The sequence below is a fragment of the Schistocerca nitens genome, chromosome 4 (genome assembly GCF_023898315.1).
Source record: "Schistocerca nitens isolate TAMUIC-IGC-003100 chromosome 4, iqSchNite1.1, whole genome shotgun sequence".
Lineage (NCBI taxonomy): Eukaryota > Metazoa > Arthropoda > Insecta > Orthoptera > Acrididae > Schistocerca > Schistocerca nitens.
In genome coordinates, this window is record NC_064617.1 from 404815551 (window position 1) to 404835528 (window position 19978).

Consider the following 19978-nt stretch of genomic DNA (forward strand, 5'->3'; position numbering starts at 1 on the left):
CGTTACGCATGGTTTTCTGCCAAACAGTGCAACAAAGAGAACGTTTTATTAACAGAAGCCAAGTTTGTTTTTCTGTAGAAACTTTGAAGTAACCATGTAGTTATAAAATAGGGCATATGTAACATGTGCCAGATGAGAAAATTACTCCATCCCTGCTTTTATTATAAGTATCATCCATGCACTCGTGTATCATTTACTGCAAAATAATAAAAGTACCCAATTTTGTATGCTAAGTTCTTGTACACGCCGTAAAATAGCTTCCTACAGTTTTTTTGCAGTTTCAAGCTATCCTCTGCTTTCTCAAACTATCCTTCGCTTTTCCTTTTCATACCTTTTACGAAAAGTTTAATTAATACAATAAACTCAACATTATTTCAGTTCTTTTCTTTTAAGGATGAAAAACAAGTAAACGGTTCTTGTTATATTGATATTATTTTATTTCTAGCTAGTGTTCGAGTTGCTGGCACATCTTCATGAGACTACTGACCAGCTTCTATAAGGAACACTTGTTCTTAAGTAACCAGAGGTAAATGTTGGCTATCTGGCTGGTGTGGCCGAGCGGTTCTAGGCGCTTCAGTCTGGAACCGCGCGACCGCTACGGTCACAGCTTCGAATCCTGCCTCGGGCATGTATGTGTGTGATGTCCTTAGGTTAGTTAGGTTTAAGTAGTTCTAAGTTCTAGGGGACTGATGACCTCAGATGTCAAGTCCCATAGTGCTCAGAGCCATTTGAACCATTTAAATGTTGGCTAACTGAGATCTTGAGCCCCTTGTAAACACTAGGCAGTTGTTTCTTGAACATGACCCAGTAAGTCGAAAACTAATTACAAATAAGCATACACGAGTGGAACAAAACCAGTGTACTTGTTATTCAACCTTAAGTATGGAACTGTTCGACCAAGAAGTAACGGAGGAGTCGATAAATAAGATATTTTCAGTTTATCTGCAGTGTGAGGAACGCAAAAATTAGAAATGAAAAAAAAAGTTTATGTGGACTCGTACCGACGGCCCTAGGAATATTGTTCTGCAATCTTTCTGCAGCGTCAGCCGCCGCCTGGAAACTACGCTTACGTAACTAGGTCATGCCCCACCTGACCCGCGCCAGAAATCCATTTTTCTCTAAACGCTACAGTCTTCTGAAGCCCCCTCCTGCGTCACTTTCATTTCTGGCCAAGATTTGCGTATGCCATATGTCTCACCTAAGTCAGTGATGAGAAGAAGTCGTAGTCCCTTTCTAAGCGAAGGAAGAGCAACGCTCACATCTCCAGCTTCTCACAACACCTTTGCGAGTGAACATGTTCATTTAAACACACGTTTAGGGAAGCGACGACAGTAGAAGTACTGCCTGAATGCAGAACTAAAAAGGCGTTGAATACCTATTACCGAGCGCACTACATGTCGTGTACTCTTGTGTGGTCCGTATAGTGACTTTCGCGTATTACAACTGTATATGCTAGAACAATCATAGTTTTTATGTGTATAACGCATTTCAGTTAGACTCATAATCACGTGAGCTACCCATAAGTTCAATGAAATGCGAGGATTTAGTAACTTTAATTTCCTACCGCAATGTACAATTCACAGTGTTAGGTGTATACCAAGTACAGTTTACCGTATTTGATAATAAAGTGTCTCATAAACTTACTAAGGTATCAGGGAACTTCAGCCTATGAACGTATACTATGCCTAGCATCCTAAAGATTATATTAATTGCACCAGATCCAGATTATCTTGACCTTTAACTTTACAGTAAACAGCCTTCACTTAATTAATTGTTGTTGTGGGCTTCAGTTCAAAGACTAGTTTACGTAGCTTTCCACCTAAGATTATTCTGTACCGATCTCTTCATATCCGTATGACTACTGCAAATTACACCCATTTAAACCTGCTTGCCAAGGCTTAGTTTTCCTGTGCATTTTTGCACTCTATTCCTGACACTCCGCTCCGTTATGTAAGCGACCTTACTTTGATGCCTCAGGGAGCGTCCTATCAACCGATCGCTAATTTTAGTCACGCTATGCTACAAATTTAATTTTCCCCCTATTCGCTTCTAGATGTCTTCATTGGTTGTTTGATCTTCCAATCTAGTCTTCACCACCCATCTGTAAGCCACTGGTCCAAAAACTTCTTCCCATTCTTCTCTGCAATGATCACCTTGCTAATTACACATCCGTGCAAAGCCACACTGCAGACAAACAGCCAGCCGCTGTGGCCGAGTGGTTCTAGGAACTTCAGTCCGGAACCGCGCTGCTGTAACGGTCGCGGGTTTGAATCCTGCCTCGGGCATAGATGGGTGGGATGTTCTTAGGTTAGTTAGGTTTAAGTAGTTCTAAGTCTAGGTGACTGATGACCTCAGATGTTTAGTCCCACAGTGCTTAGAACTATTTAAACCATTTTTGAGCAGACAACTACCTTCCAAAAAGGTATTCTATGTACTGAGGAACACAGAGAGCTGGTGCTGCCTGCATCGTTGCTACATCTCCTGCATAGGTTAAAGTCAAGGTCAAGATAAAAGTCAACACCCTCCCTCCCCCTAACACCCTCTCACCTCACCATCCTCCATTCTATCATAACTACCATACATATAAGTGGTGGGACATTCAAATTGGGAAATGGGGCATTGTCCTATTGGCTGAAGCATATGAGCTCAACCTACTTGGTCGCCAGATTTCCTATGCTTTTTTTTATGATCTAATGTATTAGCTTGTGAATGTGCTGAGTGTTCAGAAATTCCCATTAGGAACCTCTACGGCTTGTAGAGGGGAGTGAGTAGATATTTTTAAATGGAACCAGTGTCCTAAAATACACCATTTCCATACTAGAACCATTTGAAAACGTGTTGGTAACGCGACCACTTTTACAATTAACTGATTAGGTTTGGATCTGTACATCACTTGTTTTACAGTTCCACTCATTAATAAGCAACAAAACTACTTGCGAATTCTTCGATAAGTTCTCTTCAATATAAAGCAGTACGGCCTCTTCCAAGTCAGGGTGTAGTGACTCCCTGGAGCACCACGGTCATGCCTGCTGATGGTGAAGGTATCCTTTCTCGAAGCTCTTGCTTAATTGTAGAGGGTAGAGTGGGACCTTATGCAGAACGGTCTTGATAAAGTGAGGAGCAGCTCTTCCATTACTGTGAGCTTCGTCATTCAGAAGGATAATGTTGGTGTATTCTGCAAACGTTTACTCCACCATGTACCTCTAACACTCATATGCATGTGAATGTGGTTCAAACCATGTCAGAGAGGTAGGATGGATATAAAATAACATGAGCTTATACGGCGTAACCATCCTCCACCATGACTACCCCTCTGCATACCTACCCAGCAAACATGTTTTCAAATAGCTGTAGCCTGGAAACGGCACATTGCTGGACATAGGTCCCCTTTTGGAATGTTATGTATTTACTCCCCTCTACAAGTCCTAGATGTTTGTAATGGGAATATGCGAAAACCTGCAGTTTATGACCCTGATGGAATAATTTATAACCCGTCAATTTGAGCCATGTCCACTGTAGACCACATCGCTTGTTTATCACCATAATTTGTGTATTTAACACTAATGGAGGCCAGATGTGTTTTAATTAATGTTCAAAACATTACATGAATGTTTTACAAATTTCCAAATACATCAATAACATGTCTTGCACTACCAGATATTCTGCAGCAGTGGCTGCAGCTGGTTGACACTCGTAGAAGAGGAACCCACGTCAGAGCAGCCCCAGCCGCACTTAACAATACATCCTCATGTGTAGGGCCTATATCGTGTGCTATAGCCACGCTATGCAAGGATTTAGATATAAACATAAAGCCAGAGTTCAGAGTTTACCCGCAGCTGTGGTCAGCAGTCAGCACAATATGTCTTATGCCCACTCTGTTGCTCCCCCCCCCCCCTTTAAAGTTCGGTAGTACCATACAGTTCATGTCAAAAGGATAGTTACATATTCAATTATCAGTAATGTACTGTAACAAACATGAACTGTTCAGTGAACACATCACAGATGCGGTTTCAATAAATGTCTCTTTTGTTTTGCTGTACATTTAATCCATAATACCTGTGGATCATTTGTCATTTCTCAATTTTTTTTCCTTATAAAGCAATAGGCAAGAAAAACTCCTTTTGCATTCGAGACAAAAACTAACCATCATTTCTGACATATAAATTCGATTGCACTTTCGGCTTCTGGAGTTACTATATACCTATCAATGCTTGAAAAGTTCCTGTATTTTATCCCTTTTAAATGAATTAGTAATATCTTGGTTTCCACTTATTGAGCGTAATTTGCAAGTGATGTAAGGTCTGTTGTGTATATTTATGGCCCCAGTGGACACTTTGCAGAATGCTATTAGATTAAACATTAATTCTTTTAGTACTCTGAACACAGGATGCTGACCTATGTGTAGCAGTATGTCAGAGTAGTATTTATTTAAACAAACACGCTACAGGTGGTGGGCTAGGCCACTAAAGGCAGTGCTGGCTGTGCAAGGCAATGCAAGCCACAGGGGCTCGCCTCCCACCGCTCACAGCAGGCACTACTAGGTGTCTGGTGGCCAGAGGAAACGAATCCCAGCAATGGAAACACACTCCCCCTCCTCATCCCTCATGGAGACTGCAATCCCCTACCACACACTACCCCTCATCAGTGCCAAGGGCTCAGGGTTCTTGCATCCATATGCAAAAGCAGCGTCTCAGATGAAGTGCACTATTTTTCATATGGTTGTCTTGACTCGGTTCTGTGGACGAGTTTGTCATCTTATAGTGCTAATGTGCATAAAGAGAATGATACATTTACATATTATTTAATCATGTACCTTACTGCTCATCATGGACAAAAAGAAACGGTTTGGTAAGGCTGAGATGCACAGTCTCCTGAACAGGTCATCCTGATAACTGTATTGATTGGTTTCTGACATCTGCATATGCAATTCCTTTGCTGTTTTCTCATCTCTGCCTAGTAAGTATTATTTAGTTTCTTTACTTTGTTATCAAAACGAAACCACACCAATGACAGGCCGGCCGAAGTGGCCGTGCGGTTAAAGGCGCTGCAGTCTGGAACCGCAAGACCGCTACGGTCGCAGGTTCGAGTCCTGCCTCGGGCATGGATGTTTGTGATGTCCTTAGGTTAGTTAGGTTTAACTAGTTCTAAGTTCTAGGGGACTAATGACCTCAGCAGTTGAGTCCCATAGTGCTCAGAGCCATTTGAACCATTTTGAACACCAATGACAAACTCACTTTAAGCCACAACTTATATCATCTGTAGCTCTATGTAACCTACATATGTTCTGCAAGGACTTAAATGTGATTTCATGGGTGAAAGACAACGTAGTTCTTACGAAGCTACGTTAGGAAAATTTTTAAAAGCTGTATTTGAGGAAGATAAAGTGGAATGCGCATTACTAGTAGCAGAAGAGAGTTATTTTACAAACAAACCCATCAGCAGGTCCATTAACCTAAACATTTTAGATACCACTAACACACACATTGAGCAGCAAGTGGTATTATGCGCATTTTAATTGTTTCAAGTAAGTCTAGCATAATATCCTATGCTATTTACTGTCACATTTTTGTTTCCATTTAGGAAATACGGTATTTTTGCCTTGACACCCTGTCTCACAGAGATGAATTTAGAGAATTTACCACATACATAATAGCTATATGCAGCACAAACTTCCTTTTCTAAGCAATTGTATTACATGTGTAACATCTGCATGCCATTTCACGATATATGGTGGTTGCTGCTTCCATCATGTAACCCTCATCCTTGCTCCATTCAAGAATGGAGTGTGGAAAGAATCCCAGTTTCTCGTATTTTCTCTTTGTGGTCATTTTGTAAGACATATGTGGGAAGAAGCTGGATCTTACACAGTTCTCCACGGAACTCATCCTACCGTCTACCACTGGATTTCCGTAATATATTTATTAAAATGACAACATTCCCACTTAAATTATAGAGTGACAGCTACACTGAATACTTGTGCAGTAAAGGGAATATGCCGCATAGTACCAGTCTATTCGCAATGTCTTCGATGACTGCGATCCCTTACAGAACTCATTTGCTGAATAGTGAAGCACCTCTTTACAGAACGCATAATATGTTGTGTTCTTGGCCACTGATCCATGTTCTGGGCTATTTGCCACATTTAAAACATACTAACAATAATATAGGTAAGCCATTCTCCATTGTATTATTTAGAGAGTATTGCCGTCATGCCATTGATTCCTACATTTATAAAATAAGTAATGACATCATTTATAAAGAAAAGCTGATGCTGACTTACGTTTTTAAAAAAAGTCTTCCATTTACCATTGCATTTCATACTCAGGTTTTACAGCCAGCAGATCAGATGCTACAGTTCTGCTGTAACATTGCCACTTCATCACTCTCTTCCCTAATAAGTCAGCTTTATTGTCAGACCATCAGTATTGTGTCGAAATCAACGAATTCTGTACCAAACTCAATCAATTTTATATCTAAATCTACCGTTTTACAATGGATATCAGCGAAATTTTTGTTGAAATCAGTCAATTTTATGTCGAAAGCAGTGAATTTGCCACCACTGACGCGACCGTGGTCCACAGCCGAAAAAAGTGACTGAAACTATGATAACTGACTTTGAGTCCAGCAAACGCCAAGCAATAATATTAGTCATGGGAGTGTCAAGATGAAAAGTGTGCGCTACAGTCGCAGGTTCGAATCCTGCCTCTGGCATGGATGTGTGTGATTTCCTTAGGTTAGTTAGGTTTAAGTAGTTCTGAGTTGTAGGGGACTGATGACCACAGATGTTAAGTCCCATAGTGCTCAGCGCCTTTTGAACCATTTTTTTTTAAGTGTTTGGTCACTACAGCCTAGTCATTACATCCTAGCTGGTTAGGGGAATGGAAACTAATTTTTTCTATGAGTTCAGATGTATGTCTTACCAGCAGTTCTGGTACTGTTATCGAAGTAACCTGTTTTTTGCTTGACAATCTAGGATATTACCAGTTAGCTATGGCTCCTATACATCGATATATCCCTTTATCGGTGTATTTTCTCTCCAAAGGTAGTCAGCGACCCAAGAGGAAATCCGCTACTAAGTCTATATCAACATCAACTTTCATTAATAGTTCATTACCCACGTGACACCGCATATCGCAGAGATGAACATTGAGAATTTTCCACGTTTTTACTCTACTAGGTGTGGTTTGGTTTCCTTAGCATCCAGGTATAATACAGATTCCCCACCCAGTCAGAGCATCCGTGAAGTACTTGTAGGTGCAGTTCTTCCTCCAAATGTCCACCCACAAATATCCACAAAAACACAACGACAACTGCTAAAGCTAGCCCTTCTAGGCACTAAATCAAATGGGCTTTGATGGAGGTGAAATACATTACACAGAAATGCACTGTACATGAGTGTGTTGACTTGAGCTATTTCATATACAGCTTTATCCTTATTCTTGCAAAATCTCTCTCCATACTCATAATCGAAGATCTGAGGTAGGATTCAGAGGTGAATCTACTTTTGTTAGGTCTGGGATAATACCCAGATAAGCATCTACCTGAATCTACTTGCGTTAGGTCTCGGATAAGACCCAGATAAGCATCTACCTTCTTTAGGTCTGTGTCTAGCCAGGAGATGTGTCCACCACTGTTAAGACCGAGACAGTGTTGGGACTAACCGTGAAATACACTTACACTCAAACTCACACTCACACACACACACACACACACACACACACACACAAAACAGTGGAAGTGGGGTACCATCACAACAATCCATGTGTTTAATTGTACATAAGGGCTTGCTTTGGCAGTTAGTATTTTGTGTTTACAAACGTTTCCATTGTGGATATACAGAGGAACAAGAAGAAGAAGAAGAAGAATAAGAAGAAGAAGAAGAGGAAGAAGAAGTGCTCCTGCAAGCACTTTGTAGTGGATGATGAGTCTGTATCATTGTTGCATGCTAAACTAAAGAACCCAGTTCTGGTAATGCAACTGCAAGGTAGTTTATCAGTGCAAACAGCAGCGTCATGTGGGCTACAGTTGAATGAAAAAATGTGAAGCTAATAACTGCATAGTAGTCACTTTCCTCTTATGTCATTAATCACCATTGGAGACAAAAAGTATTGTAAACTGTTACTTCTCCAACAAATAATATTATTCCCCAGTTCATAAGAAGAAGAAGCAATGTACTGAATAAACTAAGCTGGTCTCTATTAAATAAATTACTTCTTTAAGTACATTAATGCGGAAATTTTAGTGACCAATGTCAAATATACTGAGGGAACTGAAGTACTTGACAAAAAAAGTTCACCACAAAGAAAGAAAACCGTCACTCAAAAAGGAACACGTCACTGCTGATGTTAAACAAGACTCACAAATTATTTATGGGTGTGCTTTGATAAATACACACCCCTAAATTTTCACTAAGTATATGTTTCTAGCGGTAGAGTAAATCAGTATACATACAAAACACAAAAATGTTGCTTATAGTAATATGCAAGTATGATTGCAGATCTCAGATAGCGAATGAAAAGATACATTTGATAGCTGTAGCTAAGTCTAAATTGTCTGTATTACGTCGTGAAAAAATCATCTTAGTTCTACTAAAATCAGTATCAATGTCATCCGTACGCAGGATGCTTGGAAATATGAGACGGGCATTTGTGAGTATCCAAGCCTGAACCCATTTAAGTGTATTGGAAAACCCTTAGCAAGTCGAATAGAATGTTATGCCACTCTTACACAACACACTTCACACACAAAGAATGTCACTTCTTGGTCTGTTTATGTGTTAATAATACGTAAAACGTTTATTTTTATTGATCTGTCGTGACGTTGTCATACTTAAAATAACTTCTTTCAGCTAGCAGTCACGACGTCACTTTTTAAATAAGGTGGCTCTTGATGGTTTTCATGCTCTCTACATCGTCTTCCTCATATACAGGCTCTCGAATTTGCATAAAACCGCTTCATTAAACTATGTTGTCTTTAGTATACAAAGACCTTGGCTGTGAGAGGGCATTGAATGAAATCAATGGGAAAGTTGAAAATTTGTGACGGACTGGGTTTCAAAGCTGAGTCTCCTGCTTACTAAGCAGATGCTCTGATCACTGAGTCGTCCAGCACAGCGGTCATTGCAAATGCACGGACTTCCCTAGCACACCTCCCAGCAGACCCAAATTCTCAACTTATCCACACACTAGAAAAGTAGTGCCCTTTGCGCATTAACATTATTACTAGCAGCATAATAACGCGATTCAAGAGGAAAATGGGCAAAGGGCACTAAATTTCTGGTGTGCGGATAGGTTGAAAATTTGGTTGTGACTGGAGGCGTGATAGGATAGTCAGTGGAGTTGCAATGACCAGTGTATCCAGATGGAATGGTGGTCAGAGCATCTGCCTAGAGAAGAAATAAAAACTTAGAGGTTTCCCAAAGACATTGTAATTCTGTGAGAGACATTAAAGGACTTGGTAGAGCAGTTGAACAGAATGACAGTGTCTTGAAACCAGAATATAAGGTGAACAACAACAAAAGCGAAACATCGATAAAGAAATATAGTCGAATTAAATCAGGTGATGAGAGAGGTAGATTAGCAAACGAGACAGTTAAAGTAGTAGATGAATTCTGCTATTTGGGCAGAAAAATAACTGATGATGGTCAAAGTAGAGAAGTTGTAAAATGTAAACTCGCAATGGCAAGAAAGGCATTTCTGAAGAACAGTAATCTGTTAACATCGAATATAGATTTAAGCGTTACGAAGTCTTTTGTGAAGGTATTTGTTGGAGTGTAGCCATGTATGGAAGTGAAACATGGACGATAAACAGTTTAGATGAAAAGAGAATAGAAGCTTTCGAAATGTGGTGCTACAAAACAGTGCTGAAGATTAGATGGGGCCGATGACGTAAATAATGAGGATGTACTGAACAAAACTGTGGAGACAAGGAATCTGTGGCAGAACTTGACCAAAAGAAGGGATCAGTTGATACGACACATTCTGAGATATCAAGCAAGGGATGACCACTTTAGTACTGGACTGAATTGTGGATGGTAAAAATTGTAGAGGGTAACCTGGGTATGAATAAGGGAAGCAGATTCAGAAAGACGTAGTTTGCAGTAGTTATTCGGAGATGACGAGGCTCGCATCAAGCCAGAGCTGCATCAAACCAGACTTTGGACTGAAGACCACAACAAATGTCACATCTTGCGAAACCGAAATTCGGGACTAGACCAGCATTTTCCTGGGCGAGTCTGGAAAACCGCCTAAAGACCAAAGTCAGGTTGAGCAGTATTGCAGACCATGAGTCATTAATCCCACGTGCCGGTTCTTTTCGAAAACTCACTCTCTCACAAGCGCGCTGCGCATCAGGCTTCAACCGGATCCGCCACTTCTCCGACTCCCTTATTTGTGGCACTAATTTCCGCCACTCTGATAAAAAGAACGAGTGTGGAAAATCAACAGCGTAACAGAAATAACTGCTGAAGACCCATCATCTGTTAGCAATTGAGATGCATATCCCTGGAGGAGCACTTAATCATTAGTTTCCAGTCTTTACTAAGTAATACGTTTGTGCCTTGTAGCTAAATTTTTCTTGGAGCAGGAAATTCTAAGAGCAGCTGCCCCTTCACTCTAGGCTGTTGGCAGACTGGCGGCCCAGCTTCACCGCTGCCAGCAGATGAGCCTTCCATATCTTGCGATTGCACCCAGTCCGTTAAGCAATACTGTGGCTGCACGGCAGTTGTACATGTGAACTCCCAGTGGCGCAACTTCAGAGACGCATCTTTTGTCATGCCACAAAAAGCTCAGTTTGCTTGTTCATTGTTACGCCACTTTCCTTCCTCTAAACCGCCACAGTGGCTGCATTTCGAAATACGAGTATTCTGTCACAGTTATCTTTGAGTAATTGCTATCTGCGTTCCATCCGTCTTGAGACTATTTTCACTTTATTAATGAAAAAAGTCAAAACAATGGTCAGCAGGTAGCCTACACTTTCGCAGTATCTGGAACTACAAGAATAACAACCCATGTTCACTTTTATGTAGTAGTGTAAGTGAGCCTGTGTGTGTGTGTGTGTGTGTGTGTGTGTGTGTGTGTGTGTACAATATTTGTCAACCAACGGTGTAGGCCTATCCCACCATCCTGAGAGATTTTTTGATGAATACATTAACTTAAAATGTAACCAAAAATGCGAGTAGTATAACTTCATGATTTGTGAGACGAAGCACTATATATATATATTGTGGATTACATGCGGGAAATAACCCCTATGGGCGATGTGACAGCTGCTAAACTAGAAAGTAGTTCTTCCAAATGCCTAGAACATCGAACACATTAAGATTATAAAATCTCGGGATAGTGGCGTGTCTACGTGTCTACAGATGATACTTACGTAGCAGCTATTCTTCCATGTCTGATTAAGATCCCGTTGCATAGTACCAGACCAATACAATTTTTTCTGCACCACTGGTAAATACAAATCTCAGCGATATACTTAGAGACATTAACTTCCATTTTGTCTTATCTGTTCCCTGCGACCCACTCACACGTCCTTAATCTATAATCAAAGTAAGTCTTTCCTAAGATTATCAATATTTAGCTTCCGTTTTTGGAAATGTCATGACAGACTCATCATCGCCCATTTCAAACCGCTAAGGATAGAAACTTGAAACTTGGAAAGGCTGCTTATACCGCAGGCACCATTTAAAAAGGTATTTTTCGAAATTCTACCCCTAAGGGGGTGAAATAGGGATGAAAGCTTTACTGAAAACTATGTCGCTGTTAAGGCAATTTCGAACTTAGAGCTACGAAGGTTGGTATCTCGGTTCTCGGTCAGAAATAAAAAAACAAGTGTTTCAGCATTTTTGGAAATTCAGACGCTAAGCGGATGAAATATTGTTCCAAAGCTTTTTTGAAAATAAATAATTATTAAAGAAGAGCTAAAGCATTTTAAAGCTGCATATCTGAAAATCGGTATTTCACTTCTCGGTTAGAAATTAAAAAAAGTATTTCAGTTTTTTTAGAAATATAACCCATGAGGGGGTGAAGAAGGGGATGAAAAGTTTTATGAAAGTATTTAATTATGAAAGCAGAATCGCCTTTTGGTCAGAAGTACATTCGTAAAAGACCACACTACTACGGCATTAATTAGCGTGAAAAGCTTAGAAGGTGTTGCAATTTGTGAACTAAATCAAGGAAAACTTTTTAACAGTCACCACGATAAATCGTCTTTGTCAGAATTGCACAGAAAAAGAAACGCATCCTTAATACATGTTTTTATAAAATTTATTTTTATTCCAGTTCCTACACAAACTTATCATTACTAATGACAAACTACACGCCACCTTTAAATCCGATTCCATGTACAGGAATACCCATTTGAGATGAGAGAATTCAGTATCGGATTAAGACTACCGTTAGTAACTGTAGAACCACTTATCCATTTTGTCTCTTTCTTTTTTTGACTCGCTGTGTGGAATTAAACACTTTCTGGAGCAGTTTCACTATGCAAAAGCAAGTAGCCATCTTATAGTGTGTACATTTACACAAAAGTAGCGGGCTTAACAACACAAATCCGACTGAAAACAAAACAAAAAATATCTGTGTAGTCAACACAGTCTACGCGAGCGAAGCAACGGGCGCTAAGCTAATCATTTATACTCATATTCTCATTTTTGTGCTCATGAGAGACAATAAAATCGGCAAATCCTGTTTCGTAGTTACACAGCCCCTATCACTAGCGTTTAATAATTAATTTGTGCAAGACTGACATCCATGTTTCATCTACGAGGATCTTCCTGTGTTATCCGTTGCGCGAAATTTTTCATGTATGAAAACTTGGGACTCCTGGGAAGTCCACACTGAACCAGACATTAATCCGACAAGTTAAGCTGATTCTCACTACCAGCCACTTGCAACCTATATGCTAAGGGGATAAAAGTCATGGGAAAGCTCGTTTCGTGTCGGACCTCTTTTTTCTAGGCGTAGCACTGACTGAACAAGTCCTTGGAAATCCCCTTCAGAAATAATGACCAATGCTGCCTGTGTAGCCGTCTATAATTGCGAAAATGTTGCCGATGCAGGATTTTATGGACGATATGACCCCTCTATTATATCACATAAATGCTCGATGGTTTTTATGTCGGACGATCTGGGTGACCAAATCATTCGCACGAACTGTCCAGAATGTTTTTGAAACCAGCCTTGAACAACTGTGGCCAGTCGATATGGCGCATTGTCATCAACGAAAATCTAATGGTTGATTAGTAACATGAAGACCATACATGGCTCCAAATGTTCTACCAGTAGCTGAACGTAGTCATTTCGAGTCAATGATCCATTCAAACACAGCCAACTCTATTATAGAGCTACCTCCAGCTTGTACGGTGCCGTTTTGACAACTTGGGTACATTGATTCGTGGGACAAATGCCACCCTCGAACCCTTCAATAAGCTCTTACCAACTCAAATCGGTAGTCATCTGACCAGGCCAAGGTTTTTCAGTCGTCTAGGATCCAACCGATATTGTCACGAACCCAGGAGAGACGCTGCGGGCCATGTCGTATTGCTAGCAAAGGCATTCGCGACGGTCGTCTGCTCCCAAAGGCCCCTAACTGCGAATTTTTCCGCACTGTTCTGACGCATATGTTCGTCATACGTCCCACATTCTTTCCTGCTGTTACTTCACGCAGTTTTGCTTGTGTATCAGCGCTGACAACTCTTTGCAAACGCATCTGCTCTCTGTCGTTAACTGAAGGCCGTCGGCTACTGCGTTGTCCGCGTTGAGAGGTAGTACCTGAAGTGTGGTATTTTCGGCACACTCTTCATTTCGTTGATACGGAATATTTGATTCCCTAACCATTTTCTAAATGGATTGTCCCATGTTCCTCGCTCCAACTACCATTCAGCGTTCAAAGTCTGCTAATTCCTGTCTTCCGGCCAAAATCACGTTGGAAACTTTTTCACATGCATGAGCTGAGCACAAACGACATTACCGCCAATGCACTGCTCTTTTATACCTAGTGAACGAGAAACTACCGCCCTCTGTTTACACTACTGACCATTAAAATTGCTACACAATGAAGATGACGTGCTACAGACGCGAAATTTAATCTACAGGAAGAAGATGCAGTGATATGCAAATGATTAGCTTTTCAGAGCATTCACACAAGGTTGGCGCCGGTGGCGACACCTACAACGTGCTGACATGAGGAAAGTTTCCAACCGATTTCTCATACACAAAGAGCAGTTCACCGGCGTTGCCTGGTGGAATCTTGTTGTGATGCCTCGTGTAAGGAGGAGAAATGCGAACCATCACATCTACGACTTTGATAAAGGTCGAATTGTAGCCTATCGCGATTGCGGTTCATCGTATTGCGACATTGCCGCTCGCGTTGGCCGAGATCTAATGACTGTTAGCAGAATATGGAATCGGTGGGTTCAGGAGGGTAATATGGAACTCCGTGCTGCATCCCAACGGCCTCGTATCACTAGTAGTCGAGATGACAGGCATCTTATCCGCATGGCTGTATCGCGTCGTGCAGCCACGTCTCGATCTCTGAGTCAACAGATGGGGACGTTTGCAAGACAATAACCATCTGCACGAAGAGTTCGACGACGTTTGCAGCAGCATGGACTATCAGCTCGGAGACCATGGCTACGGTTACCCTTGACGCTGCATCACAGACAGGAGCTCCTGCGATGGTGTACACGACGACGAACCTGCGTGCACGAATGGCAAAACGTCATTTTTTCGGATGAACCCATGTTCTCCTTACAGAATCATGATGGTCGCATCCGTGTTTGGCGACATCGCGGTGATCGCAAATTGGAAGCGTGTATTCGTCATCGCCATACTGGCGTATCACCCAGCGTGATGGTATGGGGTGCCATTGGTTACACGTCTCGGTCACCTCTTCTTCCCATTGACGGCACTTTGAATAGTGGACGGTACATTTCAGGTGTGTTACGACTGGTGGCTCTACCCTTCATTTTATCCCTGCGAAACCCTACATTTCAGCAGGTCCTGTACGGGCCTTTCTGGATACAGAAAATGTTCGACTGCTGCCCTGGCCAGCACAGTCTCCAGATCTCGCAGCAATTGAAAAAGTCTGGTTAATTGTGGCCAAGGAACTGGCTCGTCACAATACGCCAGTCACTAGTCTTGATGAACTGTGGTATAGTGTTGAAGCTGCATGGGCAGATGTACCTGTACACGCCATCCAAGTTCTGTTTGACTCAATGCCCAGGCGTATCAAGGCCGTTATTACGGCCAGAGGTTGTTGTTCTAGGTACTGATTTCTCAGGATCTATGCACCCAAATTTCGTGAACATGTAATCACATGTCAGTTCTAGTATAATATATTTGTCCAATGAATACCCGATTACCATCTGCATTTTTTCTTTGTGTAGCACTTTTAATGTCTAATAGTGTAGCTGTCCCATGAATTTTGTCACTTCAGAGTACAAAGAGGTCTAAGAGTTGCTATTGTTCCTGAGCATTTTCAGTAACATGTGGAACCCCTGCATAGTAACGCCCTGTGCATGTAATTTTCTTATAATAGCACACCTGGGAGTGGAGTCAAGGCAGTGTTGTAGAAACAGTGGTAAACGGAGGTGAGAGCGAGCAGGAGGAACCAGGAACCGCACCTGAGTGGAGATGAGGATCGCTCTGACGTAGATGTAGCCGTCAGACGAGAGGCCCTCCCTCGGGCCGGCGATGACCAGGATGTAGGTGATGCCCAGCAGCGGGATCAGCACCAGCAGCGCCTTGCTGGCCTTTCGGTACTGCTGCGTCTCCGCCGTGTTCGCCGACCGCAGCTTTGTGATCAGCACCTATGAACAGGCAGCGAGCACTGTGAAAACAACCTGTCGAATTACGAGCAGTGACGTGGTACATATCAACACACCGGTGCGCTATCCTGGGTGAAAAACAGGAACATGTAGGTATGAGTGGTGTCTGCTCTATCGCACATGTCCGCCAGAACAGCCATCACTTACTATGAAGCAGCTGGGGCAATATACACGAATTACTAGCGTGAAAGAAATGGAAAGGAATCGAGTTTGCAAAGAGATGGAAAGAAATAATGACTTCCAGCCACACAGGGTATTACGGCAATGCAATGCTGAGAGTTGATAATTTGTGTCGGACCGGGACTCGAACCCAGATGCTTCGCTTCTCTAGAACAGTTGTGGAGCGGCGAGCATGAAGCTGGGAGTTTGGGTCTGACAGGAAGTGTGTCCTGATGGCCAAGGCCGTTGAAGCAATTGTTCTAGAGGAGCGGAGTATCCGGGTTCGAGTCTCGGTCCGGCACAAATTCTTTACTCAAGCCGCAGCATTGCTGCAATGCCCTCGGCAGCTGGAAATAATTACTTCTTTTCTGTCTCTTTCACATCCAGTTTCCTTTTCCTGCCTTTAATCCCAATTATTCATCCAAAAGTCAGGAATAATTATAACACATGTTGAATCAAGTTAACAGTAGAATGAGTGCAGAAAATGGACTGTCAACAAAACAAGAAAAGATCAGCTCGTTACACCACAATTGGGCACCGCGTATTAGACGAAGTGAAGCAATTTTGGTACCGTGTAAGCAAAGTAATGCAAGATGGACTGATCAGATTAGCACAATGTCAGCTTCCACACGGTATTTCGGTGGATAGTAGTGGCTACAAATTTAATCACATGCAGTCGGAAAATTTTCAGGATTTTAATTTTTTTTAATTTTCTTTTAACGGGGAATCGTCGGCAGAGAGAGGAAGACTGCCACGTAAACACTGTAAGGTTTCGAGCTTTGAACGTATGTCTAGAATGAGTTTTATGCCCTTTTTCGATGAAAATACAAGATTATTATGTTCAGTAATTAAAAGAACTTCAAATGGCTCTGAGCACTATGGGACTTAACATCTGTGGTCATCAGTCCCCTAGAACTTAGAACTACTTAAACCTAACTAACCTAAGGACATCACACACATCCATGCCCGAGGCAGGATTCGAACCTGCGACCGTAGCAGTCCCGCGGTTCCGGACTGAGCGCCTAGAACCACTAGACCACCGCGGCCGGCTTAAAAGAAGTAATGTAAATGTAATCACTGTGTGTTAGACAAGAATTTCATTCCTAACAAAGTTTAGTTCGTATCTGCTCGCTTCGCTAGTTTAATAAACTGTTTTCACTCTGTTTACTGCTGTTCTGGAAATTTAGTTGCTAAATATTAGAGGAAATCTCTTATTGGACCACTACTGTTTCTCATCATGCACTTTTCTTCCTTCCTTTCTTTTTTTCATTTCCTGCAGCGTAACTGGTAACGTAACTAGAATGAGTTACGAATGAACTTATTAAAATATTGTAAGATTCTAATAAATTTTCTTCATGTAACAGCGGGGGCATGGACTGCTGAAAGATGACAATGCAGTCGTGCACGAGGAACAATGTGCTGAAACAGAGCAGGCGACGAGTTTAATTGCCAGCGGAGAGCAGAAGCGGAACAAGAATATATCTGGAAAGCGAAATTTTCAATTTTACACAGAATAGTGATGTAATCAAGGAATTTACGTAAGGAGTATATTATTCTTGTAAGACGGAATTGGACTTTTAGAAGTATAGATAGACCTATTGTAATTACACTACTGGCCATTAAAATTGCTGTAAAACGAAGATGACGAGCTACAGACGCGAAACTTAACTGACAGGAAGAAGATGCTGTGATATGCAAATGATTAGCTTTTCAGAGCATTCACACAAGATTGGCGCCGATGGCGACACCTACAACGTGCTGACATGAGGAAAGTTTCCAACTGATTTCTCATACACAAACAGCACTTTACCGGTGTTGCCTGGTAAAACGTTGTTGTGATGCCTCGTGTAAGGAGGAAAAATCCGTACCATCAGGTTTCCGACTTTGATAAAGGTCGTATTATAGCCTACCGCGATTGCGGTTTATCGTATCGCGACACTGCTGCTCCCGTTGGTCGAGATCCAATGACTGTTAGCAGAATATGGAATCGGTGGGTTCAGGAGGGTAATATGGAACTCCGTGCTGCATCCCAACGGCCTCGTATCACTAGTAGTCGAGATGACAGGCATCTTCTCTGCATGGCTGTAACGGATCGAGCAGCCACGTCTCGATCCCTGAGTAAACAGATGGGGACATTTGCAAGACAACCAACATCAGCACGAAGAGTTCGACGACGTTTGCAGCAGCATGGACTATCAGCTCGGAGACAATGGCTGAGGTTACCCTTGACGCTGCATCACAGACAGGAGCGCCTGCGATGGTGTACTCAACGACGAACCTGGGTGTACGAATGGCAAAACGTCATTTTTCCGGATGAATTCAGGTTCTGTTTACAGCATCATGATGGTCGCATCCGTGTTTGGCGACATCGCGGTGAACGCACATTGGAAGCGTGTATTCGTCTTCGCCATACTAGAGTATCACCCGCAGTGATTGCATGGGGTGCCATTGGTTACACGTCTCGGTCACATCTTGTTCGTATTGACGGCACTTTGAGCAGTGGATGTTAGATTTCAGATGTGTTACAACCCGTGGCTCTACCCTTCATTCGATCCCTGCGAAACCCTACATTTCAGCAGGATAATGCACGACTGCATGTTGCTGGTACTGTACGGGCCTTTCTGGATACAGAAAATGTTCGACTGATGTCCTGGCCAGCATATACTCCAGATCTCTCAGCAATTGAAAACTTCGTCAATGGTGGCCGAGCAACTAGCTCGTAACAATGCGCCAGTCACTACTCTTGAAGAACTGTGGTATCGTGTTGAAGCTGCATGGGCAGCTGTATCTGTACATGCCATACAAGCTATGTTTGACTCAATGCCCAGGCGTATCAAGGCCGTTATTACTGCCAGAGTTGGATGTTCTGGGTACTGATTTCTCAGGATCTATGCACCCAAATTGCGTGAAAATGTAATCACAAGTCAGTTCTAGTATAATATATTTGTCCAATGAATACCCGTTTATTATCTGCATTTCTTCCTGGTGTGCCGACCGGAGTGGCCGAACGGTACTAGACGCTACAGTCTGGAGCCGCGCGACCGCTACGGTCGCAGGTTCGAATCCTGCCTCGGGCATGGATATGTGATATGTCCTTAGGTTAGTTAGGTTTTAAGTAGTTCTAAGTTCTATGGGACTGATGAGCTCAGAAGTTAAGTCCCATATTGCTCAGAGCCATTTGAACCATTTCCTGGTGTAGCAATTTTAATGGCCAGTAGTGTACGACTGAAAACATAGACCGAAAGATAATGAGTATTGCAAAATGTCAAAATTAAATCCTAGGTACATTTTATTTACTTTTAAGCGAAAATTTTAAATAGTTATATACGTAATAAATGTTATATGCAATATGTCAATTTTTGTTTTAATTAAGATCCATATAGTAGGCTACTTAACGCATCCAGTACGATGAAATTTTACACTTTTTCTATTACATCCTCAAACTGTTTTCATACCAAGACATTGAATGAATAAGTGTAAGCGTTATTTAAGAACAATTATATGAAATACGACGTCTCCCTGACGCTATGTAAGTGGACTATAAACAGAGCACGGTCACGGGACAAATTTGTGACTGAGTCCATCCTTGATTTTATACATCGTATGCGCGAATAGGAAAAGATATGATGTTTACGTTGAAATTCGAAAGGCTAGGACTCACAGAAATTCGGTTAGAGTGTTGCCAATTCATTTTAACAATCTTTCCCCTACATGTGCGTAACTATAACTATTGCCAATTCATCAAAGAAAATTTCACAGTGATAGGATCGCAAAGAAATCCACTTATGCTCGTTAGCACACGTGGAAAGCTTCTCACACTAAAACTAGATGTTCTTGTTTCGATAGCTACTATTCACGGCTGCTGAAGTCATGCCTCTCCGAAACCGTCGTCTAATAATTTATTAAGCAATGGAGAAACAGGCTGTCGGCAAAGAATTGTTTTGGACCCCATAAAGGTTCTTGTTTTTAGGCATCCTCTCGTTCTGG

The 19978-nt window shown here is 41.9% G+C and overlaps 1 protein-coding gene across 1 annotated transcript in view; it reads right to left on the reverse strand.

The window, feature by feature from the left end:
* Positions 1-19978, reverse strand: part of LOC126252344 (diuretic hormone receptor-like) — a 589551-nt gene that overhangs the window by 42593 nt on the left and 526980 nt on the right. Inside the window, exon 9 of the mRNA XM_049953233.1 lies at positions 15629-15814. Coding sequence (XP_049809190.1) covers positions 15629-15814 — 186 coding nt within the window. The remainder of the gene's footprint in view (positions 1-15628; positions 15815-19978) is intronic.